This window comes from Python bivittatus, unplaced genomic scaffold (genome assembly GCF_059951505.1).
Source record: "Python bivittatus isolate LINGU-HERP-01145 unplaced genomic scaffold, Pbiv_v1 ctg000610_np1212, whole genome shotgun sequence".
NCBI lineage: Eukaryota > Metazoa > Chordata > Lepidosauria > Squamata > Pythonidae > Python > Python bivittatus.
The window spans coordinates 9384072-9402696 of NW_028277088.1; the positions used below are offsets into that span (position 1 = coordinate 9384072).

Here is an 18625-nt window from a genome sequence, read left to right on the forward strand (position 1 = left end):
ATTATGGAGGACCCCAAAGAAGATTTTGTTTGTATGGGTTATATCTATCAATATTTACTGTATTAAAAATTAAATTTGACGTTCACTGCCACTACCACTTCTCACGATTGTTTGATGGGATTTTAATATTGTATTATTTTTCAACATAGCAAATAATTTTGTTTTCGCGGATCCCCGAGAGGGTCATGGGGGATCCCAGGGGTTCTAGGACCACACTTGAAGAAACGCTACTCTGTGAATTCAAGGTGGGGTCCATAACTCTTCCTCCTTCAATTCTGACCTTGCAACAGCCATTCAGGGAGGCAGCTTTGACTGAAAGATAATGACTAGCTCAAAGTCAGGATGGACTTGAATCTGAATTTCCTTACTGCTAATCAAGTACCTTAATCACTACATCACACAGTACTTGATGCATTAAAAATATTCCTAAAGCTGGGTTGCATTTCAAGGAAATGCTTTTCTTGGAGAGCAATAGAAATACTGCTTTTGGTGAAGATCCAAGTCCATGGAGGACCTCTGTATTGTAGGCAATAAAGGATGTAATAAATAAATGTAAACAAGTCTCGATTCAATCGAGGAGGCCTCATGTGAAAATAGCCACTTTCAGTGCTGAAAATATGGACTAAAATCTCTGCAGAAGGGTAAGAATACTGTTTCCACCCAAAATCTCCCTTAGTTTCCTAAATGTAGCAAGTGAGATAACTGGAAATGATGGAACAGAAACTTGAAGGAGGGGGTACTAAAAGTTTGTCATAATAGGTTTTATCCCAAAGGACTAAATATTCTGCTTTGGCCTACTAATACATTATATTGAGAGAACAAGCTGTAACTCTCCTATAGTCTATCATTCAGAGTAACACAATTCATTTTCAGTATCATATTTAATCAGAGTTATAGAAATTATTAAGAAATAAGTTTATATGAAACAAGTTTTAAAGAAACACAGAGAAACTCTTGTTTAATCAGGAAGGAAGTATCAAATTGCTATGGAGAAAACTTACATTATTTAACATTTCTATTTCGGGATGGTCTGTGTAGGAGCAATCTTTCCAAATTGAGAAGAAAATCTTTTGGCAAATCAGGAATGCACAACTATCCTAAGTTATATTTAGGCTTTGATTTTTGGGGTCCTACTCCAAAAAATAATGGGTGGAACCAGGCCAAAATCTGAACATTATTTTATTTATGGTTGATTATGTGCCATCAAGTCATTTTTGACTCCTAGTGACCACATAGATTTACTCCATGACAATCTATCCTTAACCTGTTCTTCCAAGTCTCCCAACAGCACACTCATCACCACTGTCACTGAGTCCATCCACCTTGCTGCTGGTTGTCCTCTTCTTCTCTTTCCTTCCATCTTTCCTAGCATCAGAGCCTTTTCCAGAGAGCTGGGTCTTAACATAATGTGTCCAAAGTAGGATAATTTGAGCCTGGTCATTTGTGCCTTGAGTGAGAACTCTGGGTTGATTTGTTTGATGATCCATTTGTTTGTTTTCTTGGCTGTCCATGGCATTCTCAGGACTCTTCTCCAAAACCAAAGTTCAAAGGCGTCAATACTCTTCCTATCCTACTTCTTTAAAGTCCAACTTTCGCTTTCATACAGTGTTACAGGGAATACCATGGATTCCATGATTCTGATCTTTGTAGGTATGGACACATCATGGCATTTGAATATCTTTCCAGGGCCTTTATGGCTGCTCTAATAGTAAGAAAAATTAAATAGAATGGATAGCAGTCCCCTGTAATGTGTTTGCACATGTTTATCATTCTTTAAGATTAAAAATACAATTTTTAGATTTTTTTATCCCACCTTTATTTTTTATAAATTACTCAGGGTGGCAAAAAAACCCTATTTTCCCCACAACCACCACCCTGTGAGGTGAGTTGGGCTGAGAGTGACTGGCCCAGTCACCCAGCTGGTTTTCATGTCTAAGGCAGGACTAGAACTCAGTCTCCTCGTTTCTAGCCTGGAGCCTTATCCACTAGACCAAACTGGCTCTTTATTTACTACTTTTGGAAGTCTATTGATGTTAACGTTTAAGGTTTTCCAGGTGTATACTATCATTGAGCCCTGGAAGATACTACGTCTGTGTAATCTAGTCAGGGCTGACAGGTATTTTGCCACTGAATTTCCATCGGGAAAAATGCTAATAATCTGGGATTTGGGAGCCTGGGCTAAGGATGAAAATGAGAGTCATTTACCTCCAAGAGAATTTCAGACAAGGCCCTTCCAGTGATGTTACCAACAGTAATGGAAGATCAAAAGATCAAGTTGATAGCCCAATGGTTGAGCACAAAATGATGACTCCAGGAGAAGCCTATTACCATTTCAGATCAAACCGAGATTCTAGAACAGGTTACCTCTGTAAGAGTTGTTAAACCTAGAAACCTTCCTAAACTAACTTTAAATAAAGCTTACATAAACTTCAGCAGAGAGAAGATGAAGAAGGGCAGGATCATTGCAGGCTAGAGATAAGACAGGTAGGTAGTGGTCCTGGCACTATGGCAGAAAGTTAAATATGAGAATAAATATGAATGGAACAGAGAATGAGTGGGAATGATGCATAAACAAATGAGATTTGCTTTGGTATCTATTTACTGTATGTGAACTTGTACGAATAGATACATGTGTAAGCATGAGAGAGAAATGAAATATGGTCCCTACTTTTCCCAGTTGGCCCAGGCAGGCATCCTGTTTCTTCTCCATGGTTTCCACCTCCAATCTATTTCACACCCAGAGATTATCATACAAAATGCAGTCCTATGCAAAATAACTATTGCTGTATTGTTGTTCTACCGATTGCATAATTTGAGTCAAATGTTGCCTTAAAAAAAGATTTCATAGAAGACATTTCATAGAGACCTCCTCTGTTGGAACCACCTATTTCTGGGGAGCTGGATCATGACTGCCCACCTACAGTGTTCCTAACATGTTTTGCATCTGACATAGCTGATCTTAGGAAACCATAAATTATAGGTAAAACATTTTGAATTTTTAAAAAGGAAGCTTCTATTTTTATTACTTCTTGACATTTAAAGTATCATTATCTCCACTGGCAAACAAAATCATTTTTCAGCTGACTAGATATGTTCCCCTAAGACCATACTGGAATCTGAAACAACAAATTGACTGACTGTATTATTGGGGGGGGGGAGGAGGTCCCTTGTAACAATTTTTTACTGAGACTCCTGCCTGCCAAGATGTAGAGAAGGGTGCATAGTTTCTCTTTGCATAAGTAAGTAATCAAGGAACAACTTATAGATGCATACATGAACAGCTAGAGAGTATCTCCTTCCAATAAAGTTTCTTGTAGATAGCATGCATCTTTTACAGGGCTGTGTAGCGCTTCAGAAATAATCAGGAAAAATTGTTCTGGAACATGTGCAACTGCAAATGTAGCACCTGTCTGAGACTCTTTAAAGCAGTTGTGTCTTTTCCCATGATGGTGCAATTGCCCCTTGATCCTAGAAAAAGACAAGGCTCCTTTAAAGAGTTGCAGAAAAATACTATTTTCCCATTCCCACATAACTTGAAGCACTGTTTTGAAAATGAATCCAAAGCATTGCATAGGTCTAAAGTTTAATTTATCCATTATTTTGTATCAGTTATCGAAATGAAAATGTCTATTACTGCTGATCACATCACCGGTCACAAAAGATTACTCAGTGTTTCATATTAATATATAAAATCCTTTAGCTAAGCATCAGTGATTGAAAATATGTGCCTTATGAGTCTATGCCGCTCTTCAAAAATAAGGTTTAATGAGAAAAGCTCTGACTATTCAAAGCACAGAATTCCTTAAAATATATGTACAAGGGATAACAGAAGCATTTACAGTATACAATGCTAAAAACAGTTTTTTTAAAAATCTGCACATTTTTTATAAATTTTTATAAAATGAAAATACAATGGATTTTTTTTAAAAAATCATCTATAACAAAAACATTTCAAAGAAAAACCAGTCAAAACAATATTCTTTTTCCACTTGAGGCAAAAAACTATAAGGCATGTGGTTCTCTCTGGAAACTTTTGAATATATCTTCTATCCTGTTTTCTTGTCTACATGATCAAGGACATAGCATTTCATTCACAGTGCCCAAAGCAGCTTCACACAGCATTCTGAAAAATAAAAATAGTGAACAACTGCATAAGATATGAATGACAGTAAGTACATTTGTTCCTCTTTAGCTCTAATATGACACCTGATGCAGATGAGACATCACCGAAAGTTAATTGCTTCATGGCACTATTATTAGCAATGCGTGCATGGCATAGATCTCTTGTTCCTACTATGGATTTTATCCCTTTGCAAGAGCAGGAGCAAAAAGCTGTTGTGAAGAAATGGGAGCTGTATGCATGCCATAAGTAGAAGCTCTCTCCATGCAACCTATTTCCCACTGCATCTCCAGATAAATCTCACTGTCTGCATGGAATGATCCACATAAAATAGCCTGTAAAAAAAATACTGATTGCCCTTGATGGATCCAAGGTCACCAAGATGTGTCAGACTTCCTACAACACTGAAGTGGTGGCTGAGCTCACAAATAATGTTAAGCAAGGATTCTTAAAAACATCCCAGATTGATTCAGCCACAGTGACTTGATTCGCAGCTAATATTAAGCTTTGATGGGTGACTTCACATATCCAACGAAGTTGAAGTGGAAGGATATGATGGATTAACTTGGTCTTCCCAACTTGTGGACCAGAACTGCCAGAATTCTCCATCTAACATGGTCATTGCTGAGATTCCTGGGAGTCCACAAATGTGGAAAAAGCCCAGGTTTGGGGCAGTTGGCTTGGTGTTATTTGTATTAACCAGGTCAGTGACTACATTGAGATATCATGCTAAACTGTGGTGTGACATGATGAAAAGAAGACAACGCTTCCTCCTTTCTCTCTAATGCAGCAAGAGGGAGGTACATAGAAGCTTCTGTTTTCCATGAACAGCAATATAATGTTTACCAAAAGGAACTGTAAGCTTCCCATGCAATTAGCTGTATACGTTGCTCAGCTTCTAGATTAAAACTCTGTATTGTTCCACCAATTTAGATGCAGCAACTGAACTTCAAAGAATGTATTATTATCGACTGTCTTAACACTACAGAAACCATCCATGACCCCTAGATACAAATACATATATAAAATAAAAGCTCTTAAAGAAATAAAACTCCTCCCAAATTACCTTTCCATGCCATTATCTTCCTTGGTAAACTCACTGTACAATGTTAATTTTCTCTGAAGGGTAGATGCAATGTCCTTCACATATGAAGGGTTTTGTTTACCTGTCAAAATACATGATTATATTGAAGACCTGTGAGACTTATCGGAAAAGAGAAATATGCCTGTTCTCTATGGCAGCAGATTAAAAGCCCCTAGACTTCTCTTCCCCTTGGAAAGCCACTTGTTTTAAACCCATCTAAGTATTGCTGAAGATTGGGGGTTTGTTTCATCGTCCATCAATACTTATACAACTACGTTTGCTTTTTTAAAGACTATGTACCCAGATCCTTCCACAGCATTTCCCAGCCCACTTAAACATTCACTGTGCTGAATAATTTGGTATCTGTAGCAAATCTCATTATTTCACCAGAAGGCATATCATTTATAACAAATGCTATCGGCCCCATACAAACCCTAGTGAAGTTTCATGGTTCTCCCAGAAGCGAGGCAAGAACTAATCGCTCCTGTTCCTTCACCCTGAACCGCCAAAAGCACTTTGGAAATTCAGAAACTGGAATTAATCTTGTACAACTTCACTGGATTAGAGAGACTAGCTTTTGCTCACCTTCCATTAAAGCAACAATATACACAGAAGCGGTAAGACTAATAATTCCTTCAATTTCTTCAGACTCAATGGATTCCATTAATTCATGTAGAAAAGACCTGAGTAAAATATGCATGAAATTAAAGGTAAACAGATTAGCTATCAAAGTATGAATTCATGAACTTGCAGAATGTTTAGGTTTTAGAACCTTTTATGAGGTCTTCATAAGACTGTTAGAGGTTCTCAGCATTTACTTCCATTACTCTCATTTTGCAACCTTTTGAAATCCAGTCCTTCCTCCCTCACCAGACATTGCTTCCACCTTTAGCATTCAGACCATAATCCTCTCTCTTCCTTTCACAATCTCTAATGCTCCTTCTTTACTCTCCCTGTTCTAATATATTTGAGAGAGAGCATGGAACAAAATAGAAGGGATTTTATTTCTAGAATCAAATATATAATTTCTGCCTTTTGAAAATGGATGGGGGTTCTGGAACTGAGAACCACAAAATCAGCAAGTCTCCAGAGACCAAAAGCCATATTCAAGTGGAGAGAATAGCATTCCAGATTCATTTAGCTGCACTGATGCTTTAGAGGCATCAAAAGTAGGTTTGTAACATCCTTTCAGCTAAAAAATCCCTTCATATTTGTATAGCCAGCATGGGCTTCATCTAAGCATGAGCAAGCAGTGAGCTACAGCTGCCAAAAGAGTCACTGCAATCTTGGGTTGCATCAACAGAAGTATAATGTTAAGATCGGGGAAGTGATGGTTCCAGTCTATGCTGCACTATTCAGACCACACTTGGAATATTGTGCCCAGTTTTGGTCATCATAATGCAGGAAGGATGCTGAGGACTGGAAAGTGCATAGAGAAGAGCAACAAAGATAGTGAGGGGCTTGGAGGCTAAATCTTACAAAGATTGGTTAAAAAAACTGAGTATATTTAGCCTAAAGAAGAGATGGCTAAGGGGAAACATGATAATACTCTTCCAATACCTGAAGGGCTGTCACAAGGAAGAGGATATGAATTAATTCTCTGTAGTGCCTAAGAGTAGGACAAGAACCACCAAAGTGAAAATGTCCTGACTATGAGAGCTATGAAGCAATCCTAGAGTCAGGGGTGGTCCATCTCTGGAGGTTTTTAAACAAATGTTGGACAGCCATTTGTCTAAGATGATCTGGACAAGGGAGATGGACTAGCAGTCTCTTGTTCCCATATATTTAATATATAATCATATGCCCACAGTGCTCGGTCAAAAAATTATATTCATTGTTTTTATAAATGCAGCTTGCAGTTTTCTCATGATCAATCAAGATTGATGTTTCCTTCATGGTGGACCTTGAGCTATGGACTGATATCCACGTGCTCATCCCTCGATACAACCTGTAATTGATGCTGTTAAATGCAGATCCTTCCCTTTACAAATATCTGCTTTTTTTTTTTTTTTTTTTGCCATGCTCAAACTGGCCTCCCTACAATGCTGAGCTTTGGAACATGAACTACAGTAATTGGCTGGAATAGCCCCACAGACAATCTAAAAACTTGACATGCTATTTTAATAAAGCCAACAGCTTATGTTCCAGAGTAGTGACCTAGCAGAAGTAGGTCTTTGTATGAGTGTAAAATCAATTTTCCTGAATCACTGCTCTGCACTGATAAGTACTCAAAAGTACTAATTATTTCAAGAGTTCCTTTGCTTCCATTTTTCATGTTAAATGTAAGAAAAAGGTGTCTGAATGTTTAAAATCCTGTTTTGCCCTATGATTCAATAGCATTTAACGAGTTTTCAGTAAACTACCACTAATACTACTAAATTATAGTTCTAATTTTTAAGAAAGGGCTACTTGCAAATGGACTGCAGTTATGAGATTCCAGGAGTATTTGTAGAATATATTCAGTAGTTCAAAAAATAAAAATAAAAATCCAGTTCAAAACCAGAATTGCATATAAGTTGGTCAATATCATGGTCCTTAAGTATTAACTGCTCCAGTTCTTTCTTTACTTTGTCAAAACTTTTTGGCTTAATTCTAGAATTGAGCAATGACATAAGAACATAACAGGTGAGGTCACCAGCAGGGCACCAGAAGAAGAAGACAAAAATCTCTCCTCCATTCTGAGAACAGAAGCAATACTGTGGGAAAACAGAAGAATCAGGGCTAAGCGGTGGTCAAAACCCCCTCTCCGCTTAAAAGAGAGCTTACCTAACCCCATTTGCTGATTTATTCACAATCGCCATTAAAACGCTCGAAAGCGGCGGGAGATCTAAGAACGTCTTAGGTGGTGTTAGCTCTTCTGTATTTGGTGCCTGGAGCAAAAGAAATATAGAGGAATGCTTCCAACAAACCAGAAGTCAATAAACAGAAGAAAAACAATTGGCATTTGATATTACTTTCCTCAGTCTTTTACGATCATTGAAATAGCTACTGTCTGGAAGGAGGAGGAAGCCAGGCAGCATAATCCTGTGGGTGAAGAAAGAACAGCTGCACAGCTGCAATCATGCTTTCTGGAAGGCGCATAATATCATCCCCCTTTGAAGGCTAAAAGCTTGACTGACAGCTCAGGACCTGTTGCCTTGAGCCTTGGAAAAAGAGGTTGGAGCCAGCCATTTTCTGCTCAGCCCCTTCACACCACTCGAAGCAATCCCAAAATATTCAAGGGAAGGTTTCTTTTTACCGCAGACGAGCGTTCGATAACAAGGGCCATCTAAGAATTCGAGAGCCCTTGTTCTACAGGTGTAAAAAGAGACATGAATGCAGAAGATGTTTATAGAAAAGCCCTTCAAAATTGCACTCCTTTTGCAAATACAGCACTAGCTAGGGCAGTGTTTCTCAACTTTGGCAACTTTAAAATGTGTGGACTTCAACTCCCAGAATTCCCCAGCCAGCCTTGCTGGCTGGGGGATTCTGGGAGTTGAAGTCCACACATCTTAAAGTTGCCAAAGTTGAGAAATGCTGAGCTAGGGTGATGTGATGAAAGCGCTTCCTGTTTCCAGCCATCTGTGGGAATCTCTCCCCACACACTCCATGCTGAAAAAACCCTGAAAGGTCTTTGGCATCTCCTGGTATTCTGTGTGAGTAGGAATGAGGATTCTGATCCATCAACTCTCTGAATATCAGATTCTATCTGGACCAGCAATGGGTTGAAGCCCACCCCCAGCTATGGATGGCTTGGGGCCAGTTGCTCTCTCTTAGAAGAATCTTAAAATATTATTATCCAAAGCCTTCTTCTGGGTTCTTGATGGGGGCCTCAGTCCTGCTTACACTGGGCTCACATCTGAGTGAGGAAGAAGAATGCAGGTCTTTATTGATTCTCGAGGACGTAGCCAATGATGAGCTGCATGTTTGGCTCTCACATTCAGCCAGATCATAAAGTTAAATACTTGCAGAAGAGAATATATGTAGCTCAGGGTTGGACTGTGGAGTCCTTGGGGTTCTAGCACTGAAGACGTTACCTAGCCGGGTAACGAAAAGTTTGCAAGAACACAACCAAGCTCAGAGAACCCCAAGAACTCCACAGTTAAATACTTGCTAAATTCACACATCACAGTAAGCCATAAAATGTAGCTTATTAACCACAATGTTCAGATTCATGTAACAGGCTAAAACCCAAAGTACATTATATCACAGAGTGCAAATCATGTCCCTGTGATGCTGTCTTTCCCTGGTCATTTTTAATTACGGCTCAAAAAAGGGATGTGATGCCGTTGTACTGGTGAACCTCAAGAGGTCTGATCTCTACCACATCTGACAGACCCTTGACTATTTGCTTAGACCATCCTTACATGCACACAGAGCATATTTGCAGGAACAGTAAAGCAAAACCCATTACCTTTTGCCTCAAGTTGCAACCTATCTCAACCACTGCTGCCGCTAACAGAGAAGAAATAACTCCACGGTGAACAGCTGGAAAAGCCAACGTACAAGACTGGACTACATGTATGAATTCTCCAAGAGGCTCTTGAACAGAGTGAATTAACTAGGAAAGAGCAAAAATGAGCTTTATAGCAAACATGCCTACACAAATAGATATATTTCTTTTAAAAAACCTGAGACAAGTATGTCTTTATGGCACAACTACACAGATTAAAGCATACAGTACAAAATCCCCAGAAAAACTTTGAGTAGTTTAAAAGCTGCATCCTTTCCAGATTATTTTCTAAAAAACAGGAGCAAGATGCTTCTCTTTTCACACAGAAATGGGAACTCTCCATTCTGGAGGGACCAGGCGAGTCTACCATCTGTCTATGCTTTGTATAGGGGCAGGTTTACAGTATCCACTTTCCTTATGACACTACAGCACAAACTTCAGAAGAAATAACCAATTTAAAGTATTCCAATTCTCCCAGTGCTGCTTCAAGGAGGTTGAAATCAATATCAGAGTCCAGGTGCAATCGTTTTATAGAATTATTTTTCCAATATAAAGAGGAGTTAAAAGGCTCAAGAAGAAACAGTCGTGAATCTTTATAATCTGAAACAAAAAAAAACCTGAGGCTGAGAAAAGAGCTTAAGAGCCTTGCCAAGAATTGGAAATACAAAAGGCAGGCAGCAGAGAGAATAAAGGTGACACCTTCTGGATAAAACAATACAAAGTTTAATTTTTAAGCTAGTCCATCTCTAATTAATATTGACCTGGAATTACCAACAAGTCCATGAAAAGAAACCAAGAATAAACATGGCACGATATCTAGTAAAGCAATTGAAAGTCCTGTGAGGGCATCTCATGCCTACATTGTCCTGTTAGGAGGCAATCATTTTATTTCTCTTGCCCAGTGTTTCTCAACCTTGGCATGCTGGCTGGGGAATGCTGGGAGTTGAAGTCCACACATCTTAAAGTTGCCAAGGTTGAGAAACACTGCTCTAGCCAATGTTATCGTGTCTCTAAGAAAAGTTATCCTATCATCTCTGAAACTTCCAGATTTTTTTTTTTTTTGTAATTACACTCCTGCCCTGCCTATCACTGACCTTTCTTACAAAGTGGTTTTCAAAGCGAAATTAAAAAATAAAAGGAGGGTAAGTGTTATCTCAGAAAATGTGGGACTGAATAATGATCTTTATGTGGAGTTGTCAAAGCTCCCACTTAAAACAACACCAGCACGTTCCAAGCGATTTTTCGTTCTGTCACTGAACATCACCAAATGTCAACCTTTTCATTAGAAAACGGAACACCATTGCTAATAGGGATTGGTTAGAAAGTAATTGTATCTTGTTATTTTAAAAGAAAGAGGAAGTCTGAAATATACTGGAAATATTCAAAGCAAAACTGATAGTCTGCAACTTTTGTTGAGGACCGTTTCTTCCAATTACAGTTGCTAGATTCTTTCTATTATAAACAAGTGAGGCCTGGCCTGGTTGATGCAATTAAGCACAATAGCTGAAATGGGAAAGTTCACAGATGGAAAAAAAAATACAAAAATGATGGCCAATTTTAAATGCAACCAGTACCTGAATCCCTTCTTCTTCTTGTTTTCTGAGCCTAAGTGCGATAGATTCTAGAATTTTCTGGAACATTTTCTGAACACCGTCTAGAAGTTCTGCTATGTGATCAGTGTTGACAGTGTCATGGGCCAAAGAAGCTTCAACCATCTCTCTCAGGATAGAAAGTAACATTGGAATGAAAATGGAGCCTTTTTCTAACAAAACAAACGAAAAGAAAAAACAGTGTGATGCTGTTGCAAAAACAGTAAGTACACTCCAAGGCTATATATGCAAAAGTGTAGTGTCAAGATCAAGAAAAGCCATTGAACCTGTTCATTCTGCACTAGTCAGACTGCTCCTTATATCCAGTTTTGGAAACCCTATTTTAGAAAAAACTTGGACAAACTGGAGTGTGTCCAGGGGAGAGGAACCAAGATGATAAGTGGACAGGAAGAAAAAACTTATGAGGAATGGTTGGAGACATTGGGCAGGTTTAGCACGGAGAAGAAAAGCCTGTGGGGAGACATTATAGCTGTCTTCAGGTATCTGAAGGGCTGTCTTGTAGAATGTGGAGTAGAACTGTTCAGAATTGCTACAGGAGAAGTAACAATGGGCTTAAATTACAAGGAAGCAGATTTTGGTTGGGTGTCAGGAAATATTTCCTATCATCTGCTCCACAATGGAACAGCTTGCCTTGGGAGGCAGTAACCTCTCCTCTGCTGGAGGTGTTCAAATATGATCACTTCTCATGGACGGCACAGTAGTGGATTCCTGGACAGTACAGAGAATTCAGTAGCTGATTTCCAAAGAGCTTTCCAACCCTTACATTCTATGAAAACATAAGATGTGTAGCAGAAAGTAAACTTAGTTATTCCATTCCAAGATATCGTTCAGTCTTCCCCAACATGGTCACTCTCCAGCTGTTTTCAACTCCCAGAATTCTCAGCAACAGTCCTGACTGTTTCAAATTCTGAAATTGAAGCTCACATGTCTAGACGGACCCACGTTGGGGAAGGCTGATAAATCCTTCCTTCCTTCCTTCCTTCCTTCCTTCCTTCCTTCCTTCCTTCCTTCCTTCCTTCAATTCCTGGAAGTTGTTGAATTTGTAATGTTTCAATAAAACTAAAGTTACAGGTATTCCCCCTATAGAGATAAACTGAACCCCAAACATTCTCTTAAGAAAACAGCAACAGTTCAGTTACATTCCATCACATCTCTTTTCATGCATGACAAGCAATGCTCGACTCTAATTCTAAAGGTTACCTAAGGTTAAAGCTTACCTTTCAGCGGTCTGAAATAAAGAAACATCCAAGTTTTGTCTTGAAAACAAAACATTCAGAAAAATACATGGGAAAGCACACCAACAGTGAAGGCCGATATATCTATACTGTATAGGACAATGTTTCTCAACCATAGCAACTTCAAGATGCATGGACTTCAACTCCCAGAGTACCCCAGCCAGCATGCTGGCTGAGGAATTCTGGGAATTGAAGTCCACGCATCTTGAAGTTGCCAAGGTTGACAAACACTGGTATAAGACATAAATGTGAGAATTCTGTTATTCTGTTACTATATTTATAGATTGTGTTGCTTGTCACTGACCTTATACTGTCCTAATGGTTTTAGGGTAAGACAAGATCAGTCTTTACTATCTGATACAATCTGATAGGAAGATAGAAATACACAATATTTAAAAAAACATACCTCTGTGTATGATCATAGCTACCAAGTTCAGAAGACTGGCTTGAAATTCGAAATCACCAAGTCCAATAGCTATTAGATCTTTGCACACCGTTAGGTAAGTCTTTGGACAAAGAACAGAAAATGGGTACATATTACATTTATAAACCAGTAAGTACTTACTTTTCATATACTTCTAAAATGGAGCAGCTAAGATTAGGTCATTTTTCAGATGATTTATTAAGAAACAAGTTACTAGTTCTCAATAAAATAGGAAAGGTTAGGAGTTTAAATGCTTTTGTCAGATTTGTTTTTAGAAATCCCAGTGTTTCTTCATGTCCTACAAGCCCTGCTGAAGGAAAAACAGAATGGATTTTGCAGAGGGAAAAATTTAGAGTGCTTTGAGTGTGTCAGTAGGTGTGTGGAGGAAGGTAACCATATAGATATTATATAACTGGGTTTTCAAATGCCTTTGATAAAGTTCCTCATCAAAAGCGTTTGGGTAAACTTAGTGGCCATGGGATAAGAGGACCTCTCATTGTATGGATTGCTAACTGGTTAAAACACAGAAAACAAAGAATAGAAACAAAATGGGCACTTTTCTCAATGAAGGTAGATAAGAAGTGAAGTCCTTCAAGGATCTGAGGGAACAGATTCTTAAGTTGATCCTAAATAATCCTAAACAAATTTGATTTTTAAGTTCTTGAACCCTGCAACTCCACCATAGCTGGCTAAGTCTGCAAATGACACCACAGTATTCAGGGTGGTGAAAATCAAAAGTGAGTTGGAAAATCTCCATGAAGGTCTCTTTAAAATGGGTGAATGGTCAACCAAATGGCAAATATGGTTCAATTGAATTAAACGTAAAGATATGTACACTGGGGCAAAGGTCTTTAATTTCCTATTTATACAAATGGGGTCTGACCAGTAAAATGGTCATGGTGGACCAGCGAAGGTGTGAACTCAGTATACAAGAGCTGTCAAAAAGGCAAATTCTATAGAAATCTATAGAAAAGGGACTGAAAATAATTACAGCAATGTTGCAATTTCCTTATACAAATCTGTGGTACATCAACACTGGGAGTAATGGGAACAGTTCTAGTTGCCACGTTGGAGAAAAGGATATAAAAGAGCTAGAAATGTGCGGACGAGAGCAACCAAAATTATCAGGGGGTCTTCTGTACAAGAAAAGAATGAATGCTTAGAACTCATTCGTTTGGAAAAAAGAAAACCGGGAGGGAACATTATCACGGTATCTAAAATCAATCAATCAATCCTGCCAAATGATTCTGTAAGCTGTAGGAGGTTTGAAACCAGCTTTCCACAGGCGCACATCCCCTGTGGGTGCACAGAGAGACCATAGTGAAGAATAAAGGATGCCCAGCCTTGTTACCACATTCAATGTATGTACTGGCCACCATCTCCCTGCCTGGTTGATTGCACAGGATTGTTAAAGGATGAAATGAAAGGAGGGGGAAGAGAGTGGGGTTGAGCTCCTAGAGGAAAACTGCAATATTAACATAAAGAAAAACATAAAATAAGGTGTTTCTGATCAGAGGGAAAACTAAAATGCAGAAGCAGTTCTAAATTCTAGGTTGCCTCTAAGCTGGGAAAACAAATTATGTTTGGGCCACTCTAAACTAAAGTCAATGCAGTCTACGATGGGGTGATGTCTAAACTGAGTCAGTATTATATTAATGCACAATCCAATAATCACCGTACATAAGGAGCATGCTAACCAGGGTACGCGTGCGCGCACACCCACCCACGCGCGCGCACACACACACACACACACACACACGGAGTACCTGAATCACCAGTTGAGGGATTTCCCTGGATCGCTCCAAGCTGTCCTCCTGTTCCTCTAACATGAAAGGAGGCAGAATGCTATTTTCTATCCAGGCCCCCGACTCCTCCAAAGCCGACAGATAATCCTGTTCTTCAGAGGCAAACTGTTAAGAAAAAGAAACATATCCAGCTACAGGGGAGTTGCCGGGTTCAAGAACCTTTCTACTCAAATGAACAGTAACTCTCCGACTTACGGCACCTTGTGTAAAAGATGTATATTTAATCTGCAGTAGAGGCTGAAGGCTCTCACTGCTGTTGCTTGATAGAAGCCACAATATGCTGGGTCATGCCCTCGGATATAAGAATCTAGGACATCCTACAAGTTGGGAGAAGAAATATTAACCTTTTAAAAAATATCCCACTATAGGCATGCTCTTTGAAAGAGCGGTGCCCTTCCTGGGTTTCGTTCAAATCTATGGATGTTTAATTATTTATTTTAACATGTTTTATACTGCCTTTCAAAACAGAAACGTCCAATATTCCAAGACCTAAAAGTATGTGGGACTCGAGTCACGTTGGGTGACACATCACATTTGATGGGAGCTGATTTTAATTTCTGCTTTTGATTTTAATTGCAGCGATCTCGTTATGTTTTTTTTATTATTTTATATTTCTTTTTAATTAATAACAAAAACAGAAAAAGAGCAAAACACAATGAAGATAATGGTGGAGGTACACTGTCAAAGAGGGGGAAAAAACCATAAAAAGCGCTTTACAAAAAAGTGAAAGAAGTACGACAAAGGAAAAAAAATAGTATGATATGTCATTATAACAGCAAGCAGTTACAGTTCTATAGATACGCTTATCCGATGCAAATATTATTCAAGTACTTTGCTGTTATTTACTTATATTTATATTTCAAATTTGGTCACCGCCCATCTCACTAGGAAGTGACTCTGAGCAGTTTACAGTAAAAAAAAAAAAAATATTAAAATACAGTACAAACCATATTCATACGTAAATAATACCTTCCAAGGTGCTACTGGTAAAAAGGATATTAACATACAGGAGCATCTTCAAGGTGCTAACCACCCCCAGGGTTGGTTGCCCCTTTTCTCGCCCCACGCGAATCGGCAGAGCCGGGTCTTAACCCCCTTCCGGGAGTAGGGGCCTGCCTCACCTCCGGGGGGAGGGCATTCCATAGGGCGGGGACCACGCCACGTGCACACACGTTTATATTCTGTAGTTCTGTAATTGCAATAAAGCTTGAGTGTGTGTATAAACAGCAGGGTGGGGTAGGCATTCAGTGATAAAGAAACTGGGAGTAACCTGCGCAGGCTGCTTTTCTTCTAACAGACTATGTCGTAGGAGACAGCCAATGCAGTGGCATCGATGCAAATGGTCAATGCGTTGGTTTGCTTTTGAAACAGAGGTTTATGCCCCTTCCAAAAGTCCTTGTGCCTCCACTACGTTTTTAAAAAGACAGGAGAAGGACGGTAACGACTGAACCCCATCCGAGAGAAAAGCTTTCTGTCCATGCAGGGTTTTCTGGCCGCTTCTCACTATCATCCTTTTGGTAGCTTGCCCATCTAAAGCAACTTCAGACTCATCCTGGCAGAAAACTAATTTCACACCACAGACCCGTGTGTCAATACACATCACTCCATCCAGTCGGTTCCCTTGGGGGCCTCTGCTCTGTATGGCCAGGGAATGTTACCCGAATCAGCATTGCCCCATATTGCCATGTGCACCGGGCACACGGAGACAGCCCTTTTTCTAAAGATCAGCCCGCCCCGAGTCAAAGAAGCGTTTGGTACGCTTGTTGGAAGAAGCTGCTTAGAAGTTTATCAAGCCCTTATGGGATGAATAAAGGACATCCAAGAGGAAATGAACTGCATCTAAAGAAAGCTTCGTCAGAGATATTTGTTAGAACCGATTCAGATGATAGGGTGAAAAGGGTGGTGCTGACCTTTCCGCATTCAAGAACTTTCAGAAGCTGGTTCAGTTTGTCTCTGGAGAGGGACAAAAGGCAATCTCGATTCATGTAATGAGTCAGTAAATACTCTAAATAATCAAGGGCCAATTCCGGTTTGGGCTCATTCGTTTCTTGGATACGTACTCGCCGTTCAGTCTCATTAGCCTAAGAAGAGGGAATAATATCCTTTTATTTGTAAGCAAGAAACAGAGAACAATAAAACTAATCAACCTCAGAAGCTGCACAAATCTATACATTTGAGGTGAAACTTTCTCTTTTTTTAAGCATACCTCCATCTTGCTTGGCTCAGCTGTTATCCAATCACAGATTAATTCAAGAATATGTCCTAATTTGCCCCAGCGACACAGACAGTCAAGTAGGGGAGAGTATTTCTTTTCAGTCACGCCATTTTCCAGGTTCTTCAGCTTTGAAATCACACCACAGCTAGTGACAAGCAGAGAAAAGGTGATCCATTAGATTAGATCAAACAGAAAAATCTAACTCAAAAAAATCTTTCCACCCTTTTGGCTAGAGGACTTCTTTTTTCCCAGTCAGACCTAGACCACACCTTTCAAAGAAAAGGTTTTGACCTACATTTTCAGCTTCACAAAATAATAAGCCATACCTGAATGTAGGAATAGCAGCAGGTGAGATGAAAGATGCCAGAATAATTATTGGAGACACACAACGATCATCCTGTTAGAAGCACACACACACACAGAGACACAAAAAGAAAAACCCCAGAAATCTTTATTAAGGAGAAGAATTGAGAGTACAATATATGTCAAATGGTATCCCTGTATTTTAAAGCATAACAATAAGCTTTCGGAAAGGTAAATCAGCAAGTGTCAGCCTGACACTCATTAACATATCTTCTTGTACAACGCTTACCCACTAATTTGGGCTGTCTAGACTGTGCTGCAAACATAAACTAACAACCCTATTGGAACCTGCATTCGGTTGGCTGAAAATGTTCACAGCTGGATAATTGCTCCTAAAGGCATTTTCATAAAATGGTAGTAGTTCTGTATAAAAAAGACCCCACTCATTTTAGCTCCATGAATAATAAAAGCTCTAGGCTGAAACAGCACTCATGCCTTAAATTAGAATAAGATTTATCAAATGTAAATGAAGATTGCAATTACAGTATCAAATAAGAGGTGTCAACAATGAGGTACAATGATGCGCAAAAGTGACTTCATAGAACATTGAAAAGATCATTATTTTCCTTATTCTGACCCCATGTCCGCCCTACTCCTCAAGATACTTCCTGTTCCCTTCCCAATCTCAAGACCATGCTTTCCCCCAGCTAAACTCTAACCTTAGCCTAGTCAGAGACAAAGGCCATGCTAGAAAATGCTACAATCCTTATAGTTTCATCTCTTTAATGAATGACATTAAGCCTTTGCATTCAGCCCATTGTGCTTCTAGGTTAAACTAGGTGTTTAATGGCAATGTATGAATTGTTCCAGCTCACAGTAACAAACTTTGTGGGATCTGAGACTAGTTAATGTTATTTGATGTTTTGTTCTCAGCTGTCAATCACAGTGGATGGTACATATATAGAGAACAAATTAAATTCTATTTTATCTGACTTTACCTTAAATATTTTTAAATATTCCGGTAGCACAGAAGCAAACTTTTGGACAATATGATTTTTTGCTTCTTCATTGCGATCAAGTGCTTTCTGAATACTCCTCCAGAGAATTACAATAACTTCAAGCAAGCCAGCCATTGAAGGTATGTCATCAACTGAAAGTACATTATTTGTTACCTGAAATGCAAAATACATTATAATTAGGGGGCTGCTATTCTTAAATAATGTGTCTCAAATTAAGGTTACTTTAAAAAATGGAATCTGAATTGATATGCATATTAAAAAGACTTGCATTATTTAAGTCAGGATCGGTGCTCCTAGAGTGTCTGCAGGGGGAATAAAAAAAAATTACAACCTGTAATGATATGTGGGAATAACCTTGGGAGACAGGAGGAAGAGCCA

At 39.1% G+C, this 18625-nt stretch overlaps 1 protein-coding gene across 3 annotated transcripts in view; it reads right to left on the reverse strand.

Moving 5' to 3' along the window:
• Positions 1-3593: 3593 nt before the first annotated feature.
• NCAPG2 (non-SMC condensin II complex subunit G2) overlaps positions 3594-18625 on the reverse strand; it is a 32120-nt gene continuing 17088 nt past the window's right edge. For 2 of the 3 annotated variants that reach the window (XM_088150424.1, XM_025173103.2), the window contains exons 16-28: positions 18227-18400; positions 17252-17322; positions 16917-17070; positions 16621-16791; positions 14911-15027; positions 14672-14815; positions 12888-12987; positions 11211-11398; positions 9598-9744; positions 7971-8074; positions 5790-5887; positions 5187-5286; positions 3594-4123 (exon numbers count right to left, since the gene is read on the reverse strand). In XM_088150424.1, coding sequence (XP_088006550.1) covers positions 4072-4123; positions 5187-5286; positions 5790-5887; positions 7971-8074; positions 9598-9744; positions 11211-11398; positions 12888-12987; positions 14672-14815; positions 14911-15027; positions 16621-16791; positions 16917-17070; positions 17252-17322; positions 18227-18400 — 1620 coding nt within the window. In that variant the 3' untranslated portion in view covers positions 3594-4071. The remainder of the gene's footprint in view (positions 4124-5186; positions 5287-5789; positions 5888-7970; positions 8075-9597; positions 9745-11210; positions 11399-12887; positions 12988-14671; positions 14816-14910; positions 15028-16620; positions 16792-16916; positions 17071-17251; positions 17323-18226; positions 18401-18625) is intronic. The other variant, XM_088150425.1, reaches the window with a different exon arrangement.